This window comes from Ammospiza nelsoni, chromosome 8 (genome assembly GCF_027579445.1).
Source record: "Ammospiza nelsoni isolate bAmmNel1 chromosome 8, bAmmNel1.pri, whole genome shotgun sequence".
Lineage (NCBI taxonomy): Eukaryota > Metazoa > Chordata > Aves > Passeriformes > Passerellidae > Ammospiza > Ammospiza nelsoni.
This window is the reverse complement of record NC_080640.1, coordinates 4736753-4761240: the sequence shown is the minus strand read 5'-3', so window position 1 is coordinate 4761240 and position 24488 is coordinate 4736753. Positions and strand designations below refer to the sequence as shown.

At 41.8% G+C, this 24488-nt stretch overlaps 2 protein-coding genes across 9 annotated transcripts in view; both read right to left on the bottom strand.

Moving 5' to 3' along the window:
• The window catches only part of ATE1 (arginyltransferase 1), a 70175-nt gene extending 58536 nt beyond the window's left edge, over window positions 1-11639 (bottom strand). For 2 of the 7 annotated variants that reach the window (XM_059476752.1, XM_059476753.1), the window contains exons 1-6: window positions 11241-11389; window positions 10253-10316; window positions 9840-9902; window positions 9237-9340; window positions 8209-8481; window positions 5517-5746 (exon numbers count right to left, since the gene is read on the bottom strand). In XM_059476752.1, coding sequence (XP_059332735.1) covers window positions 5517-5746; window positions 8209-8481; window positions 9237-9340; window positions 9840-9902; window positions 10253-10316; window positions 11241-11343 — 837 coding nt within the window. In that variant the 5' untranslated portion in view covers window positions 11344-11389. Of the gene's footprint in view, window positions 1-2671; window positions 2801-3714; window positions 3844-5516; window positions 5747-8208; window positions 8482-9236; window positions 9341-9839; window positions 9903-10252; window positions 10317-11240; window positions 11390-11527 lie in introns of those variants that run through there. The other 5 variants (XM_059476750.1, XM_059476754.1, XM_059476751.1 and 2 more) reach the window with 5 other exon arrangements.
• An 867-nt stretch (window positions 11640-12506) lies between these two features.
• Window positions 12507-21820, bottom strand: NSMCE4A (NSE4 homolog A, SMC5-SMC6 complex component). Of its 2 annotated transcripts, none has more exons than XM_059476891.1 (11): window positions 21317-21820; window positions 20092-20172; window positions 19404-19534; window positions 18267-18415; window positions 17223-17322; window positions 15902-15992; window positions 15323-15417; window positions 14489-14537; window positions 13731-13822; window positions 13101-13192; window positions 12507-12602 (listed from the first exon to the last, which is right to left on the bottom strand). In XM_059476891.1, the coding sequence occupies exons 1-10, from the start codon at window positions 21510-21512 to the stop codon at window positions 13109-13111; spliced, it is 1068 nt and encodes a 355-aa protein (XP_059332874.1). In that variant the 5' UTR covers window positions 21513-21820; the 3' UTR covers window positions 12507-12602; window positions 13101-13108. The 2 variants fall into 2 exon arrangements, with proteins under 2 accessions (XP_059332874.1, XP_059332875.1); XM_059476892.1 differs by lacking the exon at window positions 21317-21820 and adding an exon at window positions 20652-21016.
• Between the last annotated feature and the right edge of the window lie 2668 nt (window positions 21821-24488).

Sequence of the window (24488 nt, the reverse complement as noted above, 5' to 3'; positions counted from 1 at the left end):
AATATTAACCTACTTGGCAGAGAGACACTCTATTTCTACCTTACCCAATCCTCTCCTTGCCAGAGAAAGAGGAACAGATTTTGGTGATGCTTCCATGAAAGCAAAGTTTCATCACAAGTCTGGAACTTGGGAAAAGTTGATTTCACAACTTTCCACCTTGCTTTTTATTAGAACAAACAGAAGTCACTGCCTCACTCAGGAATCAGTACTGCATCACCACAGTGTGCTGCAGGATTCTCCCCAGCAAAATCCCCATATTTTAATGAACACACTGTAATTAGTGCTGTGCAGTCTTCAGCAGGGAAGCAGAAGAAGGAAAGGAGGAAAAGGCAAAATGTAAAGAGATTCAGCATCATGAAGGGCACCAAAACACCAATTATCACTGGCTCAAACTGGCATTAACCAGAGTGCCCACAAGTTCAATTCCACAATTCCCTGCCCTGACAATCCTCTACTCTCCCTTCTGACTTAAACTCCTGATGGAAAGCTGAATTTACATTACTGAGGTACAAAAAGGCCTTCTCCACACTCACTGTGCAATAACCACCTTCCCTGTTCAAATATTTTTTGTTACTATTTGTGAACATTTTTACAGTTTTTCCCATTAGTGTTATTCTCAAATAACCACCAAAACTCTAAATTGCTTCTCAGAATTGCTTTGTAATATAATAAGGTTAATATTAAACTAGCCTAGCAACAGATAGTGTATTGTAATGCAAACAATCTAAGAATATATTCCCAAAAGAAGTTGTTAATAGTCCCATAACAATCTTTGTATGATTCTGCATTTAAATATAGGCAGGTTTCTAAATATGAAGTGTTAATATAAAACTAAAGACTCTTTCTAAACTAGAAACTTTCCAAACACAAAAGTGTGCAGCACTCTCCCTAACAAAAAACCCCAACAACCTCACAGAGTATTTTGCACAAATTAAAAGTGAAAAAATCCTGGATATTTGCCAGTTTAAAGCACAAAGCAGACTTCTTACTATCCTGATAAAAGGTCCTGTGTATAGGAGAGAATTTTATTCCCTTTGCTTAAAAAACTCCTTGGTCCCATAATGTCTGTAGGATATATTTAAAAGTCTGAAAAAGAGGAAGCAGAAAAAGTTTTGAGGTCTTACAAGTAGCATTTTCTACCCTTCCTCTCAGTAATCTGGATCAGTTTTACCCTACTTGGTACCTTAGAAGTGACTCAGATAACTCTTCCCACACAAATTTAATATTAAAAAAGGATTCTAAACTACATGAAAACACATTTTTGTGTAAAACATTCTTCAGTTTACTTCCTGCAGAGATCAAATACAAAATGTTGACTGAAGGGAGAGTGTTAATTCCTAACTGTGAATAAAAAAACCTTTTTGGCCAGGCAGTCTCATGGACACAAAATATGATTTACCAAGGCTGAAAAAGAACCTAAATTCAAACCCATCAGCATCAGACCAAGTTTTTACATTCAGTAGATGCTTCAGAGAAGGTTTTTATGTTTCCCTTGAAATTTTCTAAGCCTGCACAAACATGAGGCCAAAGAGAGGAGATTAAAGCAAAGCAGGGAAACCCCTATGGCAAGTAATAAGGAAAAAGAGGATAAAAATCTGTTAAACTATTAGCAGTGAACAGAAATCCATCTCCTTCCAACAGCAATTCCCAGGACAGCCTTTACACCTTCAGGAGGTGGAAACCTGACAGTCCCTAACACATCTTTCCATGCTGAAATGCTTCCACCATAGCAGAAAATTCAAGTCTCTAATCTGCCCAGGTAATGCTGGGTACAAATCCAGTAAATAGCTCTGTCTCTCTTGGCATGCCTCCAACTTTTACATTTTTATAATTAAACCCACTTAGGCCAGCAATTATAAAAAGGGTAGAGACTACTACTTACTGTTATGAGAGCTATTATTTTACTAAACAAAGTGAAATGGATTTTATGGCTTTTCAGAGCAGCATTACAGACATCTCACAAAAAAATAAAAACCAGCTCTCCTTACACTCTTGAACTAAAGCCAAAAATTGTGATGTGGTTTTACAATTCTACCTGGAAAGCAGCCCCAGTTTACAAGGTTTCACTTCTGCAGATAGTTCACTCTCAGGAACAGAAAATCCTGACTAGCTGACCAATAATAAAGCTGCACATCTGCAGTAGATAGAAGAGAGAGATCTGAGGTAGCATTTTCATTAATTCTGCCAATGAGGAGGTTGTGCCACCTGGCAGAGAAATGGAGAACTGCTGCTTGTTCAGAACCCCACGAGTACTTTTAATTATTTTTCAATTATTAGATTAGGATTATCCTCTGTAAACACCCTTTTAGGAGCAGGGCTTATCCATATGCAACATATTCTCATCAAGCCTCAAATGATCAACTGGTGAGACATTTCTGCACTATTCCTACTGTAAAGGTGAGTTCCAGCTGAGCAGTGTGCTTAGCAATGGAATGGGAATAAAACTGAGATTTTTAAAACCTTCACTTGCTAAATTAAGCGAGAACACAAAAAAATTAGGAAGAAACATAAAAAAGGTACCAAAGAACTTTAAAGCAGGAGATGATTTTGCCATCAAAAAACCCTCAGGAATGGCAATTTCAATGACTTCATATTTAGACCAGCATTTCCCAGCATCTAGGTGTGCATCTGAAGAAGCTGTTGGCAGAAAGGTGCATGCAGTGAACTGTACCTCGTTCTCCCCACAGTCAGAAGGTGTGTCCTTGTGTACAGACATCTGATACTTGGCAAATAAAGTGGCAGATTGGTTGAAGGATGATTTGAACTGGGGGTCCTCAAAGGAGACAGGTACTAACCTCACCTTCAGAGCAAGGGAAATAGAAGCATTCTGTTTTGAGTGCATGGCATCACATAATCTGCTTCTGAAGGTCAGGCTAGTGAAAGATCTCCTCCTATGCACTTCAAAGCCTCTGAAGTCAGTTTTCTACCTTAAAAATAATAAGACAACTCCCTTATTTTTACTGATATCTAACAATCAACGACAAATTTTAATTTTATTGTACAGTCTCAAGGACTTCTTAAAATGTTTTGTTTTTAATGGCACATCACTCATTGATTGCCCTGGTTCAACAATTACTTGTTCTTGCTACTCAGACTGTTTCTCCAAACTCATGATATATTTTTTTTCCTTCTAGAATAGAGATGTAACACATCTGACAGTTCACTTTTATACTCCACCTGTTCATTGCAGGAAGCAGCAACAAATTATAAATTCAGATGGAGTGCACAGGTTACTTTTTAAAGGCTTAAACTGAAACTGAGGAGAATTATTTCATTCTGGTGAACCTTAAACCAACAATCTGTGTGTGTGACAAACTTTTGCTCACATGTTGGCCCTGATCATTGTATCCTTTTTATGGAAACACTCAAACCAAAGCCAAGGAGAGCAGTTACCAGGCTGAGTGTCCAGCTGGATTTAGTTCTTATGGGATTTGTATTTTTAAGGCCCATCTCTATCTCCAAGAGCCTCACCCTCTCCATTTCTTACCCAACAGCATCCAGAACTTCTCTGCCTGCAACTAAAACCAAATATCTGTGGCACTCACAGAGAGGTATCAAGAGTTTGCACTTTCAGGATGTTGATTTTATTGGATACAGTATTTTACAAGCTCCTGGAATATACAATGGATATAAAATCCACATTTGTTTCTCCTAGAAACAGGACACGTGAAATGGAGGGGAAGCTTTGCATAGAATTAAATTTGGTCTCCTGACCTGATTTATGGATGGTTTATCAGGTGGGTCCTTGTGAATGACCATCTGGTAACGTTTATAGACCTGGTAAGACTCCTGAAATGTGGCTTTGAACTGTGAACTTGGTGGAGATGATCTCACCACCCTCACCTTCAGAAGTTAAACACATTTATTATTAAAATATCATGCAATGACTGTACATTTATACATAACATAAACATCACAACAGAGAGAAATTTCACCCTCCTGCACAAGGGCCATCATAAATTAATTACTATTAGCCAAGAGTCTTCTAATTCTCCAGCTCAATTTATGCTACTGAAGGTTTTTAAATTGACATTGAATAACACAGGTTTTCAAACTGCAAATTAACTAAAATGCCTAGAGAAGAACTACACAATTTTCAGGAAATAATACCAACAAGTGGTATGCAGATCATCATTTTAAAGAGATTTTCTGTGCTACTTAAAATATTCTCTCATAGTCTCACACTACACTGAAAAATACCTGAAAGGCTTGGAAGACTCAAATCTCTGCTCTTCACCCAAAATCCATGTTTTTATGGCAATAATCCCAAGGGGATTTCCAGGTACTTTTGAAATTGAAAAAGGAAGATGAAGTAGTGTTTCCATGTTCAATTATGAGTTAACCACAACAAGGAGTTACCAATCCTCATACCATCACCATTAAACACGCAAAAATAATTTTAAAAAATAATCTATAAATTAAACATTCTTCTTAGCAAAAATGATTGCTCCCTAAGCAAAATAATGCTACAACAGGGGCAGCAGTGCATGCCTTTTCAAAAATATTTAAGGTCATATTAATTTCCAAAACTATGTAGTTTTCAGAATGGTTCTATTTTCACAAAGAGCAAATGTCTTTTAATACTTCATCTTCTAAAAAGATGCTCAGACAAAGCCATCATGCTTCTGTTAAAGAACTCCTCAGGAAATGTGGAGTTAGGGAGACAAATCAATTTTGTGGCTTCTAGTCAGCAAATATTTTCATCTCCATTAGCATCATTGAAAATGATCAAGAAAACATTCAGTCAGCTTTCCAGCTTATGGAAAAAATAGCAGGAAAAATGGTTTTATGATTAACAAATGTTATAAAGTCCAAAAGTCTTCCAGATTACTGTCTCATAGATGTAGTGGCAACCAGTGCATTAAGCAAACTTTTTTATTCTCATTTTTGCAGCTTTCAAAGACATCAGCACACACCAATGACGTGTGTAAAGAGCAACTACCTTGTTATCTGATTAATTTAATGAAGTTACTGCTTCTTTGTCAAATTTCATTAGCTTAGGTAGTTTAAGTATTTATATATTGCAGACCTAAATAGTGAATTTCTCTCATTATTTAACACTTGGTTAATACAAAGTTTTTCATTTTCAAGTCACTCCGTATGAAATTAATTTGCAAGTTATTTTAGTAACTGAACTGCTAGAACATGGTAGTACAAGAGTACCCTCCTGTGGTTAAAAAGAGTGCAGCTGCACCATGAGTGTGTAATTTATATAAATACATACATATACATACATATATATATATATATATATATACACAGTCCTATGATGCATATCTATCTATATCTATATATATGTATCTATGTATAGTTATATATATATCTATCTGTACCTACATCTATATATATATATCTATATATATATAAATAAATATACATCATTCAGTACCACATATATTTCAAGACTTAAGCCACAACTACTTCATAAAGCCATAAATACACACTTAAGCTTTTCAAAAACTCCTTAACTGGACCTTTCCTTCATCTGCCTCCAACAACAGTGAACAAGAGATTACCTCTAATTTGTGTCGTGCATCATCAGGTAGAGGGACAAAAACAAAGTCTTCAATGTTTTTAGGCTGGTTTGTTTTAGGTTTAGAGTTTTGCAAGAGGAAAGTTTGATCTCCTTGAAGTTGAGAGCCTTCTGCTGTGCCCATCTGGTTCTGCAGGAGCTTCTGGAGTTTTCTCTCTTTCCTGATGTCCTTTGCTTTCCGACACGGGGGCTTGCTCAGATCAGCCCCTTTCCCTATGAGGGCACAGGCAGAGTTAAACACCACACCTGATAACAAACAGCTCTCACCTCATCATTGGAAGGAAATGGTTAAAATCACCATTTACTGCAGCCTGGGCTCTGAACTCAGCATGGCCTTTCACATTTACAACCACCAACACCTGATGCAACACTAATGCAGTGATTCTCCCACAGCTTCTTACTGCAGCACTAATCTGGAGTCACCTTGACCACTTCACCCCAAAGCCAAGGGTGTGCTTAAAAACTTGAAATACAACCACAAAATCACAGAGAATTGGTCTTCTGCATTCAAAGCCCGTGTGATTGTGTGTGTGTGGCTACAGCACAGACTCCTGTGAAGACACACACCCCAAAATAAAACCCGGAATCCATAGGCAGGGTGTAGAAATGCTGCCAATGCTATTATGGTCATGTAATGGAAAAGGCCACAAATTTGCATATTTGCTTAAAACTATCTTCAGATTGTCTGTTTTAATCAATAAATTCACTTTTTGCAGTTTAACAGATGAGTCATTTATAGAATTCTATCTGTGAAGTGGTATTTGCTGAAAGGAGAAGTCAAACCCACGCACTGTTTCCCACCTTGATCCATTTGTTCCTTACTAATACAAGAACTGTGAGTTGTAAAGCAACACAGATCCAAAGGCATGAGGGAATTGCAGACACTGTGTGACCTGTCCTCAGGCAAACAAGTCAGAGGAAGAGTTTATTTAAAACTCCCATGATGTATTTGAAGAATGAGTACTTCATCTGTATCAGGATCTGTTTCATGTCTTGGATCTTCTGTAAGCTGTAACTTAGCAAGAAAAACTTCCTCAAGCAGTGACCGTGCCTACAGAGATATAAGCAAACCTCCTTTTCTATCTGAAACTGTGCAGAAACAGACCATTATTCCTAGAGGACAATGACCTGTTTTGTTTATAAAGGAATAAAAATGCAATTAAACAATCTTATTACAGACTAAGTCTACATTTTCCAAGATGAAAACTAAACATTTTTGAATCTGGAAAATTTTAAACTAAATTTGACCTGTGACACCAGCTAGCATTAAAAAAAAAAATTAAATAAGCTTCTGATGCACTTATTGTTCACTTGTATCTTTAAAAAAACACAAGAAAGAAGCACACTCATGAATATTTCTGCTCTGTAAAATTAAACCTTTTTTTCCTGAAATGCACTTCAATGTTATTTATCTGCATTTATTTATTAAAGTTTGATTCAAAGCTCTTCTTAACCTAAGTGAAGACCTTACCTCACCTTTTCCAAAGCACTGGCAAGTTTTTACACTCCTATTCCTTACCCAAGTCTGCCATCTGCTGTCAACAACTACTTCATTTCTTTCCAATACTAAGTTTACATGGGCCAAAGTTTTTAATTTATTATTTAAAACAAGAGAGCTTTGAAAATTTGCACAATAAAATTGATATGAACAATAAACTATATAAGGGCTGTAAAGGTTTGTATAAGATCAAAATACTAAATACGGTTTTAAAATTTCTGTAGTATTTCTATGCAACTCTGCTGATTCTCTGAGCAAGTATTTCTGAAAATTTTCCTTTTATTCAGATGCAAAAATTGTTTATTAAGCTGGTGAAAATCAGATACAATAGGGATGAGCGGTTATTAAGGAAAAAACATTATTTCACTTCAAATCAGCAATGCTACAGAAAAAGACAGAAGTACTTTGTTCTCCTACATACTGCACAACATGCAAGAGGTGAGTGAAATCAGGAATTATTAGGATGTCCCAACACAGGCACAAACTCTAAAGCCACAAGTTTCCAGTAGGATTTTCCCTACCATATACACCACAATGAAGGAAATTCCCTTTATTTGCTAAAACAGGGTACACAAAATGAGAAACAAGATCTGTAAGACAAGGCTGCCTCACCTGTAGCCTCTGGGCCACAAAGTGTCTGTCAGCAATTCTACCTTAAATAAATTATTCTGGTTTAAATAAATTATCCACCCACCCCTTACCATCTTTCTGCCAGAAATCACCCATGTCCCAAGAGAAGGCAGAATCATAGAATGGTTTGGGCTGAAAGAGACTTTTAAAAGGACACTTTCCACTGTCCCAGGCTGCTCCAAACCCCATCCAACATGGGGATGGGACAGCCCCAGCTGCTCTGGGCACCCCCAGCCTCATCATAAAAAGTTTCTAATCTAAATCTCCCCTCTTTAGCTTCAGATCTTAAAGATTCACTCTTACTTAAGGTGAGGAAAAGAAGATAAATATAACTTTTTCATGTAACAAAATATAAATTACAGTATTACAAGTAAAATCCAGCACCTCTCAATTTTCATGCTGTAATTCCATAAACTGGGAGGAACGCAGGGAATAAAACAAAACAATAAAATAAAACAATTATTAACTTACTAAGCAAGATAAAAAGAAGGGAGTTCAAGAAGATGTGAAATGATGAGAGGATACTCCAATGACTAGCAGAAATTACCTGGCTTGGGTGGTGCATGAACAGCTTTAGCTGAATGTGATGGTTCTGCAGGGACTGGGGTGTCCTTGTCTGCACGGATCTGAACAGAATCTGATTCCACCTTCTGCACATTGCCCTCTTCTTTTGTTTCTCCTGAGTCCTCATCTTCATTCTCCACCCTCTCAGCCTGATCCACAGCCAAGGGAGTCAGGTCAGACTGACTGACCTGAGACTCACTTTTGTATGCAAAATCACACGTGGCCACATCCTCTATATGGGAATCCATCGGCTCTTCTGTCAAGAATTAAAACCTGCATGAGTGAATTTCTCTCTGTACAACCACAGCTCACTTTTTCCACAGCTAAAATTAGTACCAAACTAACTAGTTTCCAATTTTACAAGTGTTTTCCCACAGTATTGCAACAGTCTGAACACAGAGTTTCCTTTATGATCCTGAACTATGAACATCAATTCATTTATTAGAACAGTTTTATTTCCTCCCCTAAAACAGAACAGTCAAATATCTCAAACAAATAACAATCAAATAAATAATAAACTATTTCAAACAAATAACAAACAAATCTAGCATACCACACATACAAAAGAGGCAGATTATAATGATTCAGAACCAATACAAGTTTCACCAGCACAAAGAATTGCTGGATTTGGTGCTGTATAAATGGAAGGTAACTGGAAAATCCCTCTCTGTTTGCTCTTCCTTTTTTGTGCCACCAGTTAGTCCTCTCCAGATTATCAGTTTCATGATAAAAGTAAAAAGAGCATCTAATTCTCTGCAGCACCCAGCTAGAAAGTGAGGACATGCCCAGGAAAATGAGCTGGTCAATAGAAAAAGTAAGGAAATATTTTCTTCAATAACCCCAGCCCCCTGAACAATTTGGTTTCTGGGCTACTGAAGTGCTCAAGACCCAGCCCAGCCAGGGGTGTACAAACAGAATTCAAAGCCCATTTGCCATCTGACCACTGAAGCAGGTACTGAAATCCTCCTTCCACACGTCAGCATTGGTTTTCAAACACTCACTGTTTCTTACCTTCACTCGCTACCTTTGACACATCTCCTTTGGAAATAAATTTCAACATTTTCTTCAGAACTTTCTTGTGGGACTTGGAGGCCTGAAAATGCAAAGCCCGGCACCTAAAAAAGACCAAAAAGAACATTTCTTTTGTGAAAGACTGTTTAAGGAAAAAAAAAAAAAAGGTTAAGGAACCACTTACAAAAATTACACTGTAATCTCTATTTATTTCTTAAGTTTCTCTATATTGAGTGGTCAAATGTTTTATCAACACTTTTGAGATCATGAAATTTCATTGTCTTCTACTGAATAATATCAGTCCTTAGGGCATGTTTTTTATGTGTATCTCTAGAATTACTAAAATACAAATGTAAGCCTCTCTTATTTGGGCTGCTAAAGCAGTGTTTGTGGGTTACAGACAAGGTTATTTCCTTACAGAAAAATATCCCAGAGTTGCTGAAGTCCCTATGCACAAACCCAAAAGCATACATTTACTGTTCAAAGTATCATTAAAAGTAGATTAACTCCTCAAGTATGACGTATTTCAAGCAGCAAACACATATGGTGGAACATATTTGAAGTGGTCAAATCCCTTACAAAAGTGTACTTTGAGTTTCTTACCTTATTGTGTATTGAGGACAACATGTTTGATTCATGATAGGTTTGTAGACATATTTTCCACTTCTGAAAAGAGTAATAAATATGCATTCATTTTTTTGTTGCTGTTTATACTACAAAATAAATGAAGAAGCTTTTTTATAAAAATCACATCAAAGCATGTCATGCTGAAATATCAAAGAGCAAGTTCTTCAGTTCTTTGCTGACTGCATTGTCCTTCTAAAATCACAGAATATTTCCCTGTTTGAAAGTCATGTTACAAAAGGTAACAGAGCACTGGACAAATAGTTCAATTACTCATGGATATGTAAGTGTATCTATAGATCTAAATTTAAATGTGGATTCTAAATTTAAATGTGGATTCTAACTGTTATATCAACTGACAACATGGCTTTGTATTTTCTTTTTCAATGTACCTTCGCCATCCTCTGTCTATGAGATCCTGGTAATCTTGAACTGTCATCGAATGCGCCCACATACCTGAAATAAACAACACAGCAGCACACTTGACTGACCGTGGTTTGTCTGTAAAATACAACAAACTCTGCAGAACTGCCTGGAGCTCCTCTGCTCTGGGACAGGCTGGAGAGCTGTGGGTGCTCCCCTGGAGAGGAGAAGGCTCCAGGGAAAGCTCAGAGCCCTTCCAGGGCCTGAAGGGGCTCCAGGAGAGCTCAGAGCCCTGCCAGGGCCTAAAGGAGCTCCAGAGAGGGACTGGGGACAAGGGATGGAGGGGCAGGACACAGGGAATGGCTTCTCACTGCCAGAGGGCAGGGTTAGATGGGATAATAGGAGGAAATTCGTGGCTGTGAGGGAGGAAACGCCCTGGCACAGGTGCCCAGAGCAGCTGTGGCTGCCCCTGGATCCCTGGCAGTGCCCAAGGCCAGGTTGAACACTGCGGCTTGGAGCAGCCTGGGACAGTGGGAGGTGTCCCTGCCCATCGCAGGGGTGGCACTGGGTGGCTTTAAGGTCCCTTCCAATCCAAACAATTCTGTGATTCTGCGGTTATTGCAAATCTGAGTAGCTAATGGCCACTTATGCACAGGAATCTGACATATTCTTAAATATGGTAATTACTGATTTCAATAACCACATTAAATGTAAAAACCCTAAGCCCAACACAAATCCGGGATGCAATTAACCATTTCTCTGACCGCACCAGCGCTAAGTTCCCCTGTGCACCTCCCACTCCCCAGAAATATACAAGGAAAACAACACAGAACCGCCGCTCAGTTCTGTCACAGTCATTGGGGAGCACCGGGCCGTAGGAGCCGTTCCGATCTCCCGGCTGGATTGCCGGGAGCTGCTGCCGAGCCGCCGCCTGTCCCGGCCGCCCTCCCCGGCCCCGCAGCCGCCGCTTCCCGGCCAGCCCGGGGCGGCCTCGCTGCCAGCCCGCCCCGCCCGCACCGTGCGAGATGTTGCCGGTGTCGCTCCTGCAGTAGCCGCAGCGGTAGCCATCCTCCCCGCCGAAGAACTCGACGATGCTCGGGGAGCCGCCGCCCGCCGCCATCCCCGCCCGCCTCAGGTCAGAGCCCCGGGCCGTCCGGAAGCGGCGCCCGCCGCCATCTTTGCCGCGGGCGGCGCGCGGGCGGCGCGCACAGGAAGCGGCGCGGCCGCCATGACTCGGGCGGGCGGCGCGGCGGGGCCGGAGGAGCCCCGAGCCCGGCCCGGCCGCCATCCCCAGACCCGCTCACCCGCGGACACCTTGCCCCGCGCCGCGCCGCAGTAGCCGCAGCCGTAGCCCTCCTTCCATCCCTTGTACTCCACCACGGCGGCGGGCATGGCGCCGTCGGCCCCGCAGCCCCACAGCGCCCCTGCCCGGCCGCAGCCGCCGCGCCCGGCCCGGCCCAGCCTCCCCCGCGTGCGCATCGCAGAGCGAAGAGCGCTGAGGCTCTGGCGCTCCTCAGCCGTGTCCCCCCTCACCCTCACGGCCTGAGCAGCTCCTCACCCCAAAAACACGCTCCAACAGCCCTTCCGTGGGGATGGAGCCCTGTGTACCCTCTACAGCAGGATAAAAGGGTGGGAGAGATCCTGAGCTCTTCCACAGAGCGGTTTCTGAGAAGGAACAAGACTTCCATACAAGTACTTTTAATAAAATAATGTTCTGGCCCTATAGAGCTGGCCTGCCCAATGCCCAAAGTACCAAACAAATACAGGAGGAGTTTGGAATGAAGGAAGGGGGAACTGCTATCTGTAACTGAGACCGGATTTCCAAACTCAAACCTTTATTTCCAGAGTAGCAAGAACAGCAGGGCAGTACCCATTCTCCTGCAGCACCCAAAATCATACAGGATAGCAAGATTATCCCAGCAGGGATGTTTAACCATATGAATTGCACTTGCTGCTGCTGGGGTGGGACAAGAGAGGGAAGAAGGGACAGTGTTTGCTTTTTACCTTTTTCATGAGTGACAGTAAACTTCATATGAAGTAGCAAACTGAGCCATAATACATCAATAACTCTGTCACAAGTCTAGACTTCCTCAGGTTGCCCAGAGGAGCTGTGGCTGCCCCTGGGTCCCTCAAAGTGTCCAAGGCCAGGCTGGACAGGGCTTGGAGCAGCCTGGGACAGTGGAAGGTGTCCCTGCCATGGCTGGGGTGACACTAAGTGGGATTTAAGGTCCCTTCTGACCCAACCCATTCCATGGTTTAAAACAAAGCAGCTCATATAAAGCATTGAGATGTTCCAGAAAAAAATATATTTAATTTTACAACATATACATATAAAACAGTTGTTGGAAGAAATGTCCTGAAGTATTTTCTTTAAGGCACCTAAGGGGAAAGAAAAACAAAAAAGAGCAGGCAGTAAGATAATATGCATTAGGATCTGGAATTGACCAAAGAACTGTGACAGGACTTCAGTCCAATCACTGGAAGAATTTTATGGAAGCAGAAGGGAAAGACAGCCTGGTTCCCTCTAAGTCCTTCTTCACACTACTTTATTAACATCATCACCTGTCAGGAAGTTAAGAATCCAAACAGAAAAACTAAGCTATGATTCTTTCCAACACTGCATTCCGAGTATAAAGTTCCAAAAAATAACTCATCACTTAACTGACCATCAAACTCAAAAATAAAGGGGTTTTTTTCCCAGTTAATCATTGCATACATGGCTAGATGACATTTTGTTTCATGAAGAGGGCAAGAACACAGCAATTCCAGGTGTTACAATCACCCTGCTTACAGTTCTTTTGCATTTGTCACACACAGATTCCCTGAAGTTCTCCCCCGTGCATAAGGAGCTTACTGAGTTGTGCTAAAAGAACTTACTTGAACAGTTACTCTGTCTCCATTTCTTCTTCAGTGCTCTGATAAAGAGGGGTAATCATAGCTTCTGTTATCTGAAATGTTTCTATGATCTCCTGGTTAGATATGACAGCAGTGTGTCAGTCAGCAGAGATTAACTATTTCAATTTAATTACCACCAAGCAAGGAATAAAGTTTCTGATACTAAAGCACTATTTCAAATTACTACATTTCTGCTGCACATTCTGAGTGAGGGACAAAGGAGAAGTATGTGTGCTCAAAACTACTTTTTGTCTAAGATTTATTACAAACAGTGAGGCAATTGCATGGATAACTTTGCCTCCAGTGACAAGTACTGTACATCAGGGAAGAAACAGATCCCATATTTACCCAGGCCTTGTATAAAACAGTGAAGCCAGTGCACAGCTTCAAAGCACTTAAACTGACCAGGCTTCAGGAATCAAAGGTGGAATCACAACCCAAATTCTCAGTTTTCCTGCAGCTACAAAAATCCCTTAGATCTGAGATTGTTCTGGCATGCATAAGGTGAAGTGCAGTGTTTCTGCACACAGAACAGCTGCCCTCCCCAGCACAGCTCTCAGAGGCTTAAATAAAAAAGAACTGATCCCAAGGATGAAGTGCTGTCCATGGTACCTTCCATTCTCTCTGGTCCAGACTTATGACCACCTGGTTCTGTGCTGCAGCTCTGCTGTCCTCCTCCCCTCCCTCGCTGGGTTTGACAGGCTCTGATCCAAACACAGCATTTTCAGGATTTACACTTGTCAAGTCAGTTTCCACACAAAAGCTTCACAAAAATCGATCAATCCTACACATTCCACCCAGTTAGTCTCTATCAGCAACCTGTACCATGTACTGCTTGAGATACTTCCTTAAGTCTCAGATCTTAAAAACTTAGGACTGACTTTTTTCAGGAGGACCTAAATATTTCATTCCTTACAATATCCCACCAAAGTCTTAACCCCACTGATATCCTGTGGGAATGAAAGCCAATCTTGTATGAAGAATGGAGAATGAACTCCTCATTCAACCTTGAATGAAGGATTTCCCTTCCAACTGTTTTGAAGCTGCAGCACTTCCCAACTCTGAGACAAGAGAGTTCTTACACCCAAAGATGTCTTTGTTCAGCCAAGTGTAATAATGTTCATTAACTTATTAGCAAAAATATAACTTGAAAGGTAATAACCTTTGATTTCTATTAATGGAATTAATTTGTATGATCTTTTAAATATATTAATATTTGAAAAGATTCAATCCTTTCAGCTGCCCATAGATCTCTTCATACCTTCAATTACATCCACTGCATATCCCCAGTTAAAAATATACCTAAAAACTTTGTGAACATGTAACATGTAATGTTGTTACAATTAGAACATTTTAAAACTGTATTTTACCTATTATTGGCAATGCATCTTCATCCAGCTTTATTTTTGCAAGACCATCCTAAACAACAGTGGGATTTAAAGGTTTATAACTTAAGAGTTTTCCAGTTAGGAGAATGTACTGAAAATTCGTATTTTTACTTACTACATAATCATGAACAGGTACATATACTGATAAAGAATACCACATAAGAAAAAACTAGTTTAATACAGCAATTATGCATAAATAATGCAGTCCATATAGCAACAATGTGTAACTGCTGGATTATAAAAGTTATGCTTTATTAAAATAATTGTTATTCTCTAAATATACTTGAGCTAACCCTTTATAATAATGTATCTATTCAACATGAAACCTGAATTAGTCAAAATATCCTTGGTAGTTTTCATTTTTTCCATAATTAATTTTATTTATTAGTCAAACTAAGCACAGTTTTGAAGTGTAAATCCCTGGATTCAAAAAGAATATAAAACCTTGCACTAACATAGTTTTCTACAGCCTCAGTAACTCTTCCATACTCTGTGAGAATTTTTCTACATGTGCAGAAAATGCAAGCCAGAATCTTTTTTGATAAACATATTGACTGCAAAAATATCACTGCTGTTTTGTTGGTAAACTGACTGCAGTGCAAAGAAATAAAGTCAACTCTGTTTCCTTTTTAATTTGATTACCAAAGTAATCAAAGATTACAAATTTGATTACCAGTTCGCTTGCAGAAAATAAATTCATATTCCTACTATTTAAATCCTAATTCTTCAATATCAAAGCCAGGAAAAAACCCAGGTCAGTACTTCTAGGTAACTCTAGTATCTAAAGGGATATTTTAAAAAGACATCATGCCTTACCCTGGCAAGGAAGGACACATGAAACACATTTTCCACAGTCCGTGCAAACGAGTTCGGATCAATCACAAAATCAAAGTAGGAAATGGGTGTATTAGCTGGGGATGCAAAAACACCTTTGTTCAAACAACCAAATAAACAAACAGGTGGTATACACAGAGCTGACACATGTAAATACAAACTTAAGAGAGCCAGTGCACCTTTCAAAAGCTAAAGGGATGTTTTTCAATTTAGTTATAATCCAGAATTCCCAGCTGCCTGCAGTAACAGATGTTCTAGAGTAGATTATGTAGTGTATTATTTTCTTCCATCATTTCCCCCACACAAATCCATATATTTGACTATTTAACTACCATCTAAAAGTGGCAGAATTTAATCAGGAGAGAGGATTTACATTTACTTTGCAGTCAAACAACAGCTGATTAGTGTTCATAAAAAATACATAGTTGGTATATGTGCTTCACCAAAGATATCTACTTGCAGACTTCATCTCATTTTGTCTCTGTAGTTTTACCACTCCAAATTGTAGAAGACAGAGAACATTAATTTTCCCTAGTTAATGCTTAATTTCATCATACTTACGATCATTTTCAAAATGAGTTTGCAGTATTCTCAAGATCCTCTCTACTTCTTTTTCTGTAGCTTCTTGATGAGACTGCTCCATTTCTTTTAACTGGGAAAAAGAAACAGAGATTCACCTCAAATAACTGTTGTAGAACTACCAGAACATGCAAAGGGCTTCTTTTGAACATGTAACATTAACTTGTATTTTTCTCTGTACATGCAAACATAACAAACACACTTATGCAAACATGAGACAACTTTGAAGAGCTTTAGGTTTAATTCCCATCTGACAATGCCAATCTGAAAGGCCATGGCTTGCATGTTTTGAGCCTGTGTACAGGTGTATCCTTACTTTTCAATAGCTCTGAGGAGCTGGGTCACACAGTGCTACAGTCTGCCAGTTTAATGAAGATGAGCATTTAGAAGCAACCCACAAAGTCTCCAGCTCCTCTTGTTCCCAGTACAAACTGTAACAAATCCTTTCTAGCACTATTTGGATTGAGCAGGCTGCCTTTTAAAAGGCAGCAATCAACCATTTGCCTCTATATCTTGGCATTATCACAGCCAAGGCTTCCCTGTAACAACATGGATTATATTTGCAGTTTCAGATGTGAGCCTCTTGCAGTATTCCCAGACTTTTGCTTTTCTGCTAGTGAATGACACAAAGAATAAGGAAATATAAAAAAGTGGTTATGTGAGCTAATTAGCTTGCTGCTATTAACCACATTTTAGTGCAAATGCCACACCCTGTTAGACACTTCTTAAAGAAAAATGGACACCACACTAATGTAAAGAAGTTTCTTTTTTGTTTCCTTCAAAGCAACAGGCAACAGAACAAGTAAGCTCATAACTTGAAAATCAGTTGGTAAACCCTACTTCTGAACATGAAATTGGTCTGTAAATCTTGCTTTACTTCCTTCCACTCAGTGAAATACTGCAGTCCACACAAAACAAATCAGGATGCCTAATAATGGATTAGTAGAAGCTCAGAAGGAAAGGGGCTGGTGTGTGTGTTTCCAACTCCAGCTGGATGGCTGTGGACCCAATGAAGGACTGTTGGCAGTAACAGCCAAGGAGTGCTGGTAATCACACACTGTGAGAAACAACAGGATATAGCTGGAGAAGGAGCCATATGAAGGTAGGGCAGCACTTTTCTGGGATGAACGTCCTTGTTCAGGCTCCTGGAGATAAGCACAGCACAGCACAAGCACTGAGGATCTTGGATACTCCCCTCCCCTTAAGGGTGGGATGTCACAAATACTACACAGTTTATAATTACAAAACCCAAAACAAACCAAGATTTTAAAGTGATTTTTAATAAAGATAACACTTAACAAACCTGAGCAGGCATTGCCCGTTCTGCTTTCCCTCTGCTAGCTTTCTTCTGCCTCTCAATCCGCTGCTTTCGTACAGGAGGCTCAGACTTGAAGGATCCCATCCTAACCAAAACACAAAGAACACATGAAGCGCTCCAGCTGGAGAAATACTGTCCCTCTGGGCCGTCCCGGCGAGCTATCCAGCCAGCACCGCTAGCAGTAGGTGGGCGCTATCCCGATCTCCGCGGCTCGGGACAGCGCCTAAGGCGAACGCCCTGTGCCGTGACAGCAGCGCTACCTTGTGGTGGGACGTGCCTGGGCTTATGGCTACAGGCAGCAGAAAGAGAAGAGCGCGCTCTCCAGCTGAGGCGAAGGCAGGTTTATGGATCCCAGGGGAAACCGACAGCCAAGAGAAAGAGCGGGAAGTTACAACAGCTTATAAGGAGGGAGGGAAACAAGGGAGGAGTCAGTCCTTGGATGAATAAGGTTTCAGAGGGGAGTGGGATACAAAGATTGACTTAGGGAGAACACTAATGGGGATAACTTGAGGGCGAGGGTGGAGCCCCGGCCCCTGAGCCAATCACTCGATGCTCCAGTTGAAGTTTCTAGAGAGTTCTAGAGAAAAGGGTGGGAGCGCTGAGTGATGGACAGGGCACTGAGGAGGGATTTGAGAAAGAATACATTAATCTCCAAGGCAACTGGGGAGGAGTCGGGATAACTGGAAGCACAAGGGAGGGAAGGGAGAACCCTTCCCTACAGACACAACACAACAAACGCGCACATGCAAATCTGGTTTATGCTGCATGCTTAGGAATCTTTATAGCGAGCAGTGGATCTCCTCAACAAAGTGCAAAGTGATGACTGATACCTAAAGCTTCATCGCATTTAGAGATTTCTGCAAAGAACCAGCCCCAAAAGTTGTTCCAGTATGTTGACAGCCTCATACCTTGTCAACACTCTGCTGTGACTTCAGTTTAACTCATTTCAAGCCAGGGCATCAAAGACAAGAATCAGCCAAGGCCATTACCTTGAGCTGCAGTACACACTACTTCCTTGAAGAAACTTACATGTAGTGAAAAGTGGGTGCTCTCCTGAAGTACTTGGGTGCTTCTTCCCCCATTTTCTGCCAGGCATGACTGGGTAAAAAATCACCTGGAACGTCCTCAGAGTCATCAGCTTCTTCCACTTCTGTGCGATTTATACCCATGAAGGTCAGCTGCAAAAGAAAAAAGCTGCATTAAGAAATTACTTCGAGGTAAAGCAGTAGATACATTCATGGTGACACAATTGTTGTGTTTTCCTGATAAATTAGCATTTGATACCACTGCCTAGGAACTTTGACTTTCCTGAGGACACCATGAAAACAGATAAACACTCAAATTCACCCTTGTGTTCAGCAGCCAATGAAAGCCATAGGTAAACAAAACTGCTTAGATTGCAACACATTTTCAGTGATGTATGAAGTAGCAGAACATTACTCATATTGCATTTCAGAGCTCAGATGTCTCACAGTTTTTAAACACCACACACTCACAGGAAGCCCAGCCCCTCAAATATCACAGACCTTATCTGGCCTATCCCTGCATCCACCACTGCACACTAACCCAGGAAAAAATTTTAATTGAACTTTATGTTTTTTATAGACTTAAGCAAACACTCATGATTCCTTGTTGAGCTGCTGTAACATAAGGAAGCATTTTCAAGGAGCAAAGAAGCCAACAGCCTGGTTAAAAGCTGTTCTGGTCCAACTCTTCCCCCCAGTACAAAGAGACAAACAGTCTGAAAGCATTCAAGTCTCCCAAAGTCCCATTTCATGTCAGTGACACAGGGCCTCAAGAACTCTATCCAAAAACATAGAAACCAGTGGACATGATAAAGAAACAACTTAGCTACTGAGAATGACTGAAAAAAGAGCAGAAGACTTTAAGAGCACAAACTGACAGAACCATAAAGGAGCAGCAGTGTAATAATGGGGGAGGTGTTTGCATTTAAAGTCAGATTTTCCCCTACTGCAAGTGCTTAATAGGTAGTTTAAGACAATTAACAACAGTCACCAGAAAGTTTATCAAAGAAATTGACAGGAAGAGCATTAAATTCCACCAGAACTGCCAAGTACTGCCTGACAATCTGAGGCTTTATAGTTCTGTAACAAACAGGACAAACCTCCAGCAGAAATGTTGGCCAATTCAGAGCCTGGAACTTACCAAGTCTTCTGCAAATGCTGTTGAATCAAATGCTGACATCTCTGAGTGTAACTCGTTGGCCTTCTCCTTTCCTATATTGGATGCTATGACAAGGAACTGGGCATCCAGTGCAGCCTCTCGTGCCCGGCAAACTGGCACAGAAAGGATTTTATGGTGATTAATATGAAATTATCACAAATAGAATTATCAGATTCAGCACAGGACTATCACAGGACTATCCTGGCTTTAGTGCTTTGGAAATCCTTTTATTGCAATGACCTCTAACACACATAATCCTCATAACAATATTTATATTTATATTTATATTTATATTTTAAAAGGGGAAAGAATGACAAACCATGGAAAAGTAACAGATGATCTTGGACAACAAATCCATTTTTATTGACATGTCTTCCACCATTGCAAGTGAAAGAACCCCTCTACACTGCTATCTTGTATGTGTATTACTGATATACACTGTTCCAGTGAATCAAAATAAAGCAAGGAGTTATTTCTAAGAGCAAATAAACTGTAATGACATTTATTTTCTCACATCAACTTACTCAACCAATCTTCAACTTAACATTTCTATTTTATAAAAATTCTGATTAAGTACTGGGACCTCACTCTTGCCCTCTTTTGTTTGTAAGCCATTATTGCCTCGCACTTGGCCAAACACATCAATGAAAGATCACAGAATTTGTTTTACCTCCATCAAAAAGTCTATTGGCTTCTTCCAAAGCTTCTGTCAGCCTATTGCTTTTTGAATTTAGCATGGATTCTCGATTTTCTGTGGGAAAAGACACAAAGGAAATCCTGAATTACTTAAACACAGAAGCACTGAGAAACACTGCACTTGTTTGATGCTGACTGGAGGCCAGGTGCCCACCAAAGCTTCATCACTCCTCAACTGGGCCAAGGAGAGAAAAGAGAACAAAAAGCTCATGGGTCTAGATAAGGGAGAGATCACTCAACAGTTACCTCACTGGCAAAACAGGCTTGACTTGGGGAAATTAGTGGAATTTCCAAGAAAAAAACTAACCAGTCCCTAAAACTGTATGCTTGGTCACTTCTATAAACAGGCTGATCACCCAAAAACTGCACTGCAGCCTCTTGTAAAACAACTGAACAAATTTATCAGGTATTTACTAAACAACTAATCCCACATGTTGCTGAACTTGGCAGTGCTACTGACACAACCACGGCCACATTTTTGTAAAGAAAAAAGCACAACTCACTCAAATGCACATAGGAGAAGGACTCACATACCTGTCTGGAGAAATGTTAAAAACTACAGAGCATTTTTTGGAAGTCCCAAGAATATCTTTCTGATCCAGGCACATAATGATACCTGCAGTTTCAAACTAAAGCTCAGACATCACGAAAGTGAAATTAAAGGATTTCGCCGCATCTCTAAAGTTCTACTGCACCAGCGCAGGCACCGCATGTGTGTTAATGCAGTGAACCCCTCGTAACCTCGCTATCCCAGGGGATGCAGGAGAGGGACTTTGCACAGGACAGGGGAGAACGGCCTCACGCTGGAAAACGTTTAGATACAGGGTGTATCCACAGAGTGCCCAGAGCAGGTGTAGCTGCCCCAGGATCCTTGGAAGTGTCCAAGGCCAGGCTGGACAGGGCTTGGAGCAGCCTGGGACAGCGGAAGGCGTCCCTGCCACTGCTGGAACGAGAATACCGGTAAGGTCCCTTCCAGGCAATCCATGATTTGCGATTCCCTGCTTCCTTGAGAGTCAAATTTCGATCTAAGTCCAAACCCAGAGCGTCGTTAGCCCGAGTAAGCGGAGTTGCCAGGAACGCTCCCTCGCCCAGGCGTTTCCCCTCACGCCGAGGAGCGGCCGCCAGCCCCGCAGGTCCCCCCGGCCGCCAGCCCGGACCGCCCAGCCGCAGCCCCGGCGCTGCCCCCGCCGCCTCCTTACGCTGCACGGTGGAGATGAGCTCCCGATACTGGCTGCGGATCATCCTGTTGTGCTCCCTGTCGTCGCCCTCGCCGATGTTGAGCTGCCGGAGCCTCTCGCCTGCCGCCTCCGCCGTGTCCTCCTGCGCGTGCGGCCGGCGCGAGCGGCGGCGGCGCAAGTCCGGCGAGGAGTCGCCGCTGCTGCCGGTGTGCGACATGGCGGCCGCGGAGCTGTCACCGCGAACCGCGGGATGCCGCCGGGGTGACGCCGGCCCGCGTGTCTGCCGGGCTTCACGCACCGACTCGAGCCTGCGCAATTCGCTTCAGAGGGTCTTGGTGGAGGGGTCTGCGGGCGCCGCCGGTGGTCGCTGAGCCCCTGCGCTCTGATCGCGATCTTCCATCTTGGCGCTGTTTGTCGCCCCGGTTCTGCGCTGCCTGTCCCCCGGCAAACAGGGTTGGGCCTTTCTGACTCGCCGTAGGGGCGGTTACCGATGCCTCAGCGTTCCTTTGCCATTTACTTCCTTCCCCGGAGTTCCGGTCGCTGCCCGGGGCCGGGCGCCGTGAGCGGCGGCGGGCGGTGCATGAAGCCGGGCGTGGGCGGGGCCGCCGAGGCCGCTCCGCTGCGGGCGCGGCTCCAGCGGCGCCTCGGGAGGGCGCTGCGGGCGCGGAGAACCGCGGGCCATGAGGAGGGAGGCGGGGACAGCCAGCTCTGAGGGGAGCGGGTGAAAACGAGAGGGAAAGGAGCCGACATCTGAGGGGAGCGGGGGAAAGCGAGAGAGAAAGGAAGCAACTTCTGAGGGGAGAGGGGGAAAGGAGCGCTACGATTGTCCCAGCGCCTCTAATACAGGGATGGGTCCATGGAAACGCCTGCGTTAGTCGCCGAGCAGGGATCTGTGCTCTGGCAAATGAAATAAATTATAGGGTCATAGAATGGTTTGGGTCGGAAGGGACTTTAAGGACCATTGATTAAAATCATGGAATTATCAGGGTTGGAAGTGACCTTCAAGATTATCCAGTCCAGCTGCCTACCCGGCACTGTCACTGTAACCCTTAAAGCACATCACCCAGCTCCTCCCGAACACCTGCGGGGATGGCGACTCCACCACCTCCCTGGGAACCTATTCCTAATGCCTGAGCACCTAGACAGTGAAAACAAATTTTTAATATCTAATCAGAATATCCCTGTCTCAGTTTAAAGCCATTTCCTCTGGTTGTCTCACTGCAGGCCCAGCAGAGACTGGTCCCACCTCGCTGCACCCTCCTGCAGGTCAGCGATGAGGACAGCGATGAAGGCCCCCGAGCATCCTTTTATTGAGCCTGAAAACTCCCAGCTCCCTCATCCATTCCTCAGAAGAACTCTCTGGAAATTCTCCAGCACCTCCATGTCCTTTCTATAGGGAAGGCCCCAACACTGAATGTACCTCTTGAGGTATAATGCTGAGAACAGAGGGATCATCACTTTCCTGCAAACGGTCCCTGCAAAATGGAAATCATAACACTTAGCCCTTCATTGTTGATTAATACTATTATGTTGTTCTAATTATTGTGGTGGGGGTTTTAAGGTATTTTTGGGAGTATTTTTTTAAACATCTTCATAGATCAGCTTGACTCAGTATATAGACGTGGATCTACTTCAGTTTGCCCAAACCAGTACTTCAGCTGGACTACAGACTGCAACTATGCACAAGCTACCTTTCAAAATATGTTTAAAATATGTAATACTTCAGATTAATATTAATAAATTATATTTGAGCTCTTGAACCATTTTCTATTCTTTGTGTGACTTGTAGAATGCTTTCAAATTTGCATTGCAAATTCAATATTAGTAATTTGCTTTCAGATGCTGACACAGAAAGGCTCAAGAGAGGATCCAAACAAGACCAGGGCCCACTGTACACTGCAGTACATAAACACATGGTAAAAATATTCAGGATGCAAATACAGGCTTAGCAAATGTGAATTACAATTTTTTACTGTCTTCTCACTATGCTTAATAAGAACTCAACATTCCCAATACTGCAGTACATTGCATTGTGTTTTTGTTTTGAGTTCTGCTTGTCCAGATGAGCAGATGTGTGCTTTCCTAGCTATTACTGTGTATCTATGTCAATTGTTGCTGTCAGCAGTGAAAATAGTAAGTGAAAAAAGTGTCCTACATGCAGCTGACTGCAAGATTTTCCAGTTGCCTTTACACACAACACTATTTTTTGTCTGATGTTCATTCAGTTCTCATTCATGCACATACATAAAACCTTGTTCTCATTGAAGTCAGAAGAGACACGTAGAGGAATCCTAAAATAAACATTTCAGATGTAGCAGGAGAGTTTCATTGTGTGCAGTTTTCATCATTCCCTCTTTTGGTCCTCTCAGGGAGCAGAAATGAATGTAGAGTTTCTGGCATTTAGCAGCAGATCTCCAACCGAATTTCATGTAAAATTGTATAATTTTTATATACCATGATCATACAGATAGTGTATTTCAGCAAGCAAAGGTCAGTTTCCATTGTCACCAAATAGAGAGCAATAATGTGGTATTTTTATGGTGCTGAGCAGTGAATTACAAGAGGGATTCACAGTGCACCTCAGCTTGGGAACTACCCAGCACAATGGTGCTCTTATCTAGAGCCCCTAAAATGTGGATCCACCACTGTTTCATTTACTATCAAATCTATTCACTTGTGCAGTTCTGGAAATTGCCCTCCTGATCTGAGTATCCCTGATTTGCTAGCAGATGTTCCCAGCCATTAATGGAAAAAGATTTGTCTTTAAATGAGACCTTTTAGTCACCCCCAGAGTGTTGCTTATGATTTTAAAGCATAAACCTTTTTGCATTTCCCTTGAATACCCGAAAATAAATGCTCCTGTTCAGGATGAAGAGATAAAGCAAGAAATTAGTTGTCTAAAAACATGGCAGCACAGGATTGAAAACATCAGAAATAAAACATCTGAGATATTTGGCATTCAGCTGCCAGCTCTGCAAGCAAACACAGATGAGGGAAAACTTTTAATGAGTGTAGGTAATTTTTAAAAATTGTTTTAGTAATGCAGAAGTGTGACTTAGTATACTTGGTTCTTGCAGCAGCTTTTATTTCTGTATTTACAGATAATCCTGTGGGAGGTGAAAATCTGGCACCAGATATTCCCTCAGCAGTGTGGATTAGGTTACAGCCCATCACATCACCATATACATTGTGC

What these genes read in the sequence shown, in the direction of transcription:
- NSMCE4A (XM_059476891.1), bottom strand. Translation starts at nt 21,512, where the DNA reads ATGTCGCACACCGGCAGCAGCGGCGACTCCTCGCCGGACTTGCGCCGC. An exon ending in ATGTGTCCTTCCTTGCCAGG is followed by an intron (nt 14,538 to 15,322) that starts GTAAGGCATGAT and finishes ACTGTTGTTTAG; the next exon opens with GATGGTCTTGCAAAAATAAA. An exon ending in TGGACCAGAGAGAATGGAAG is followed by an intron (nt 13,193 to 13,730) that starts GTACCATGGACA and finishes ATATCTAACCAG; the next exon opens with GAGATCATAGAAACATTTCA.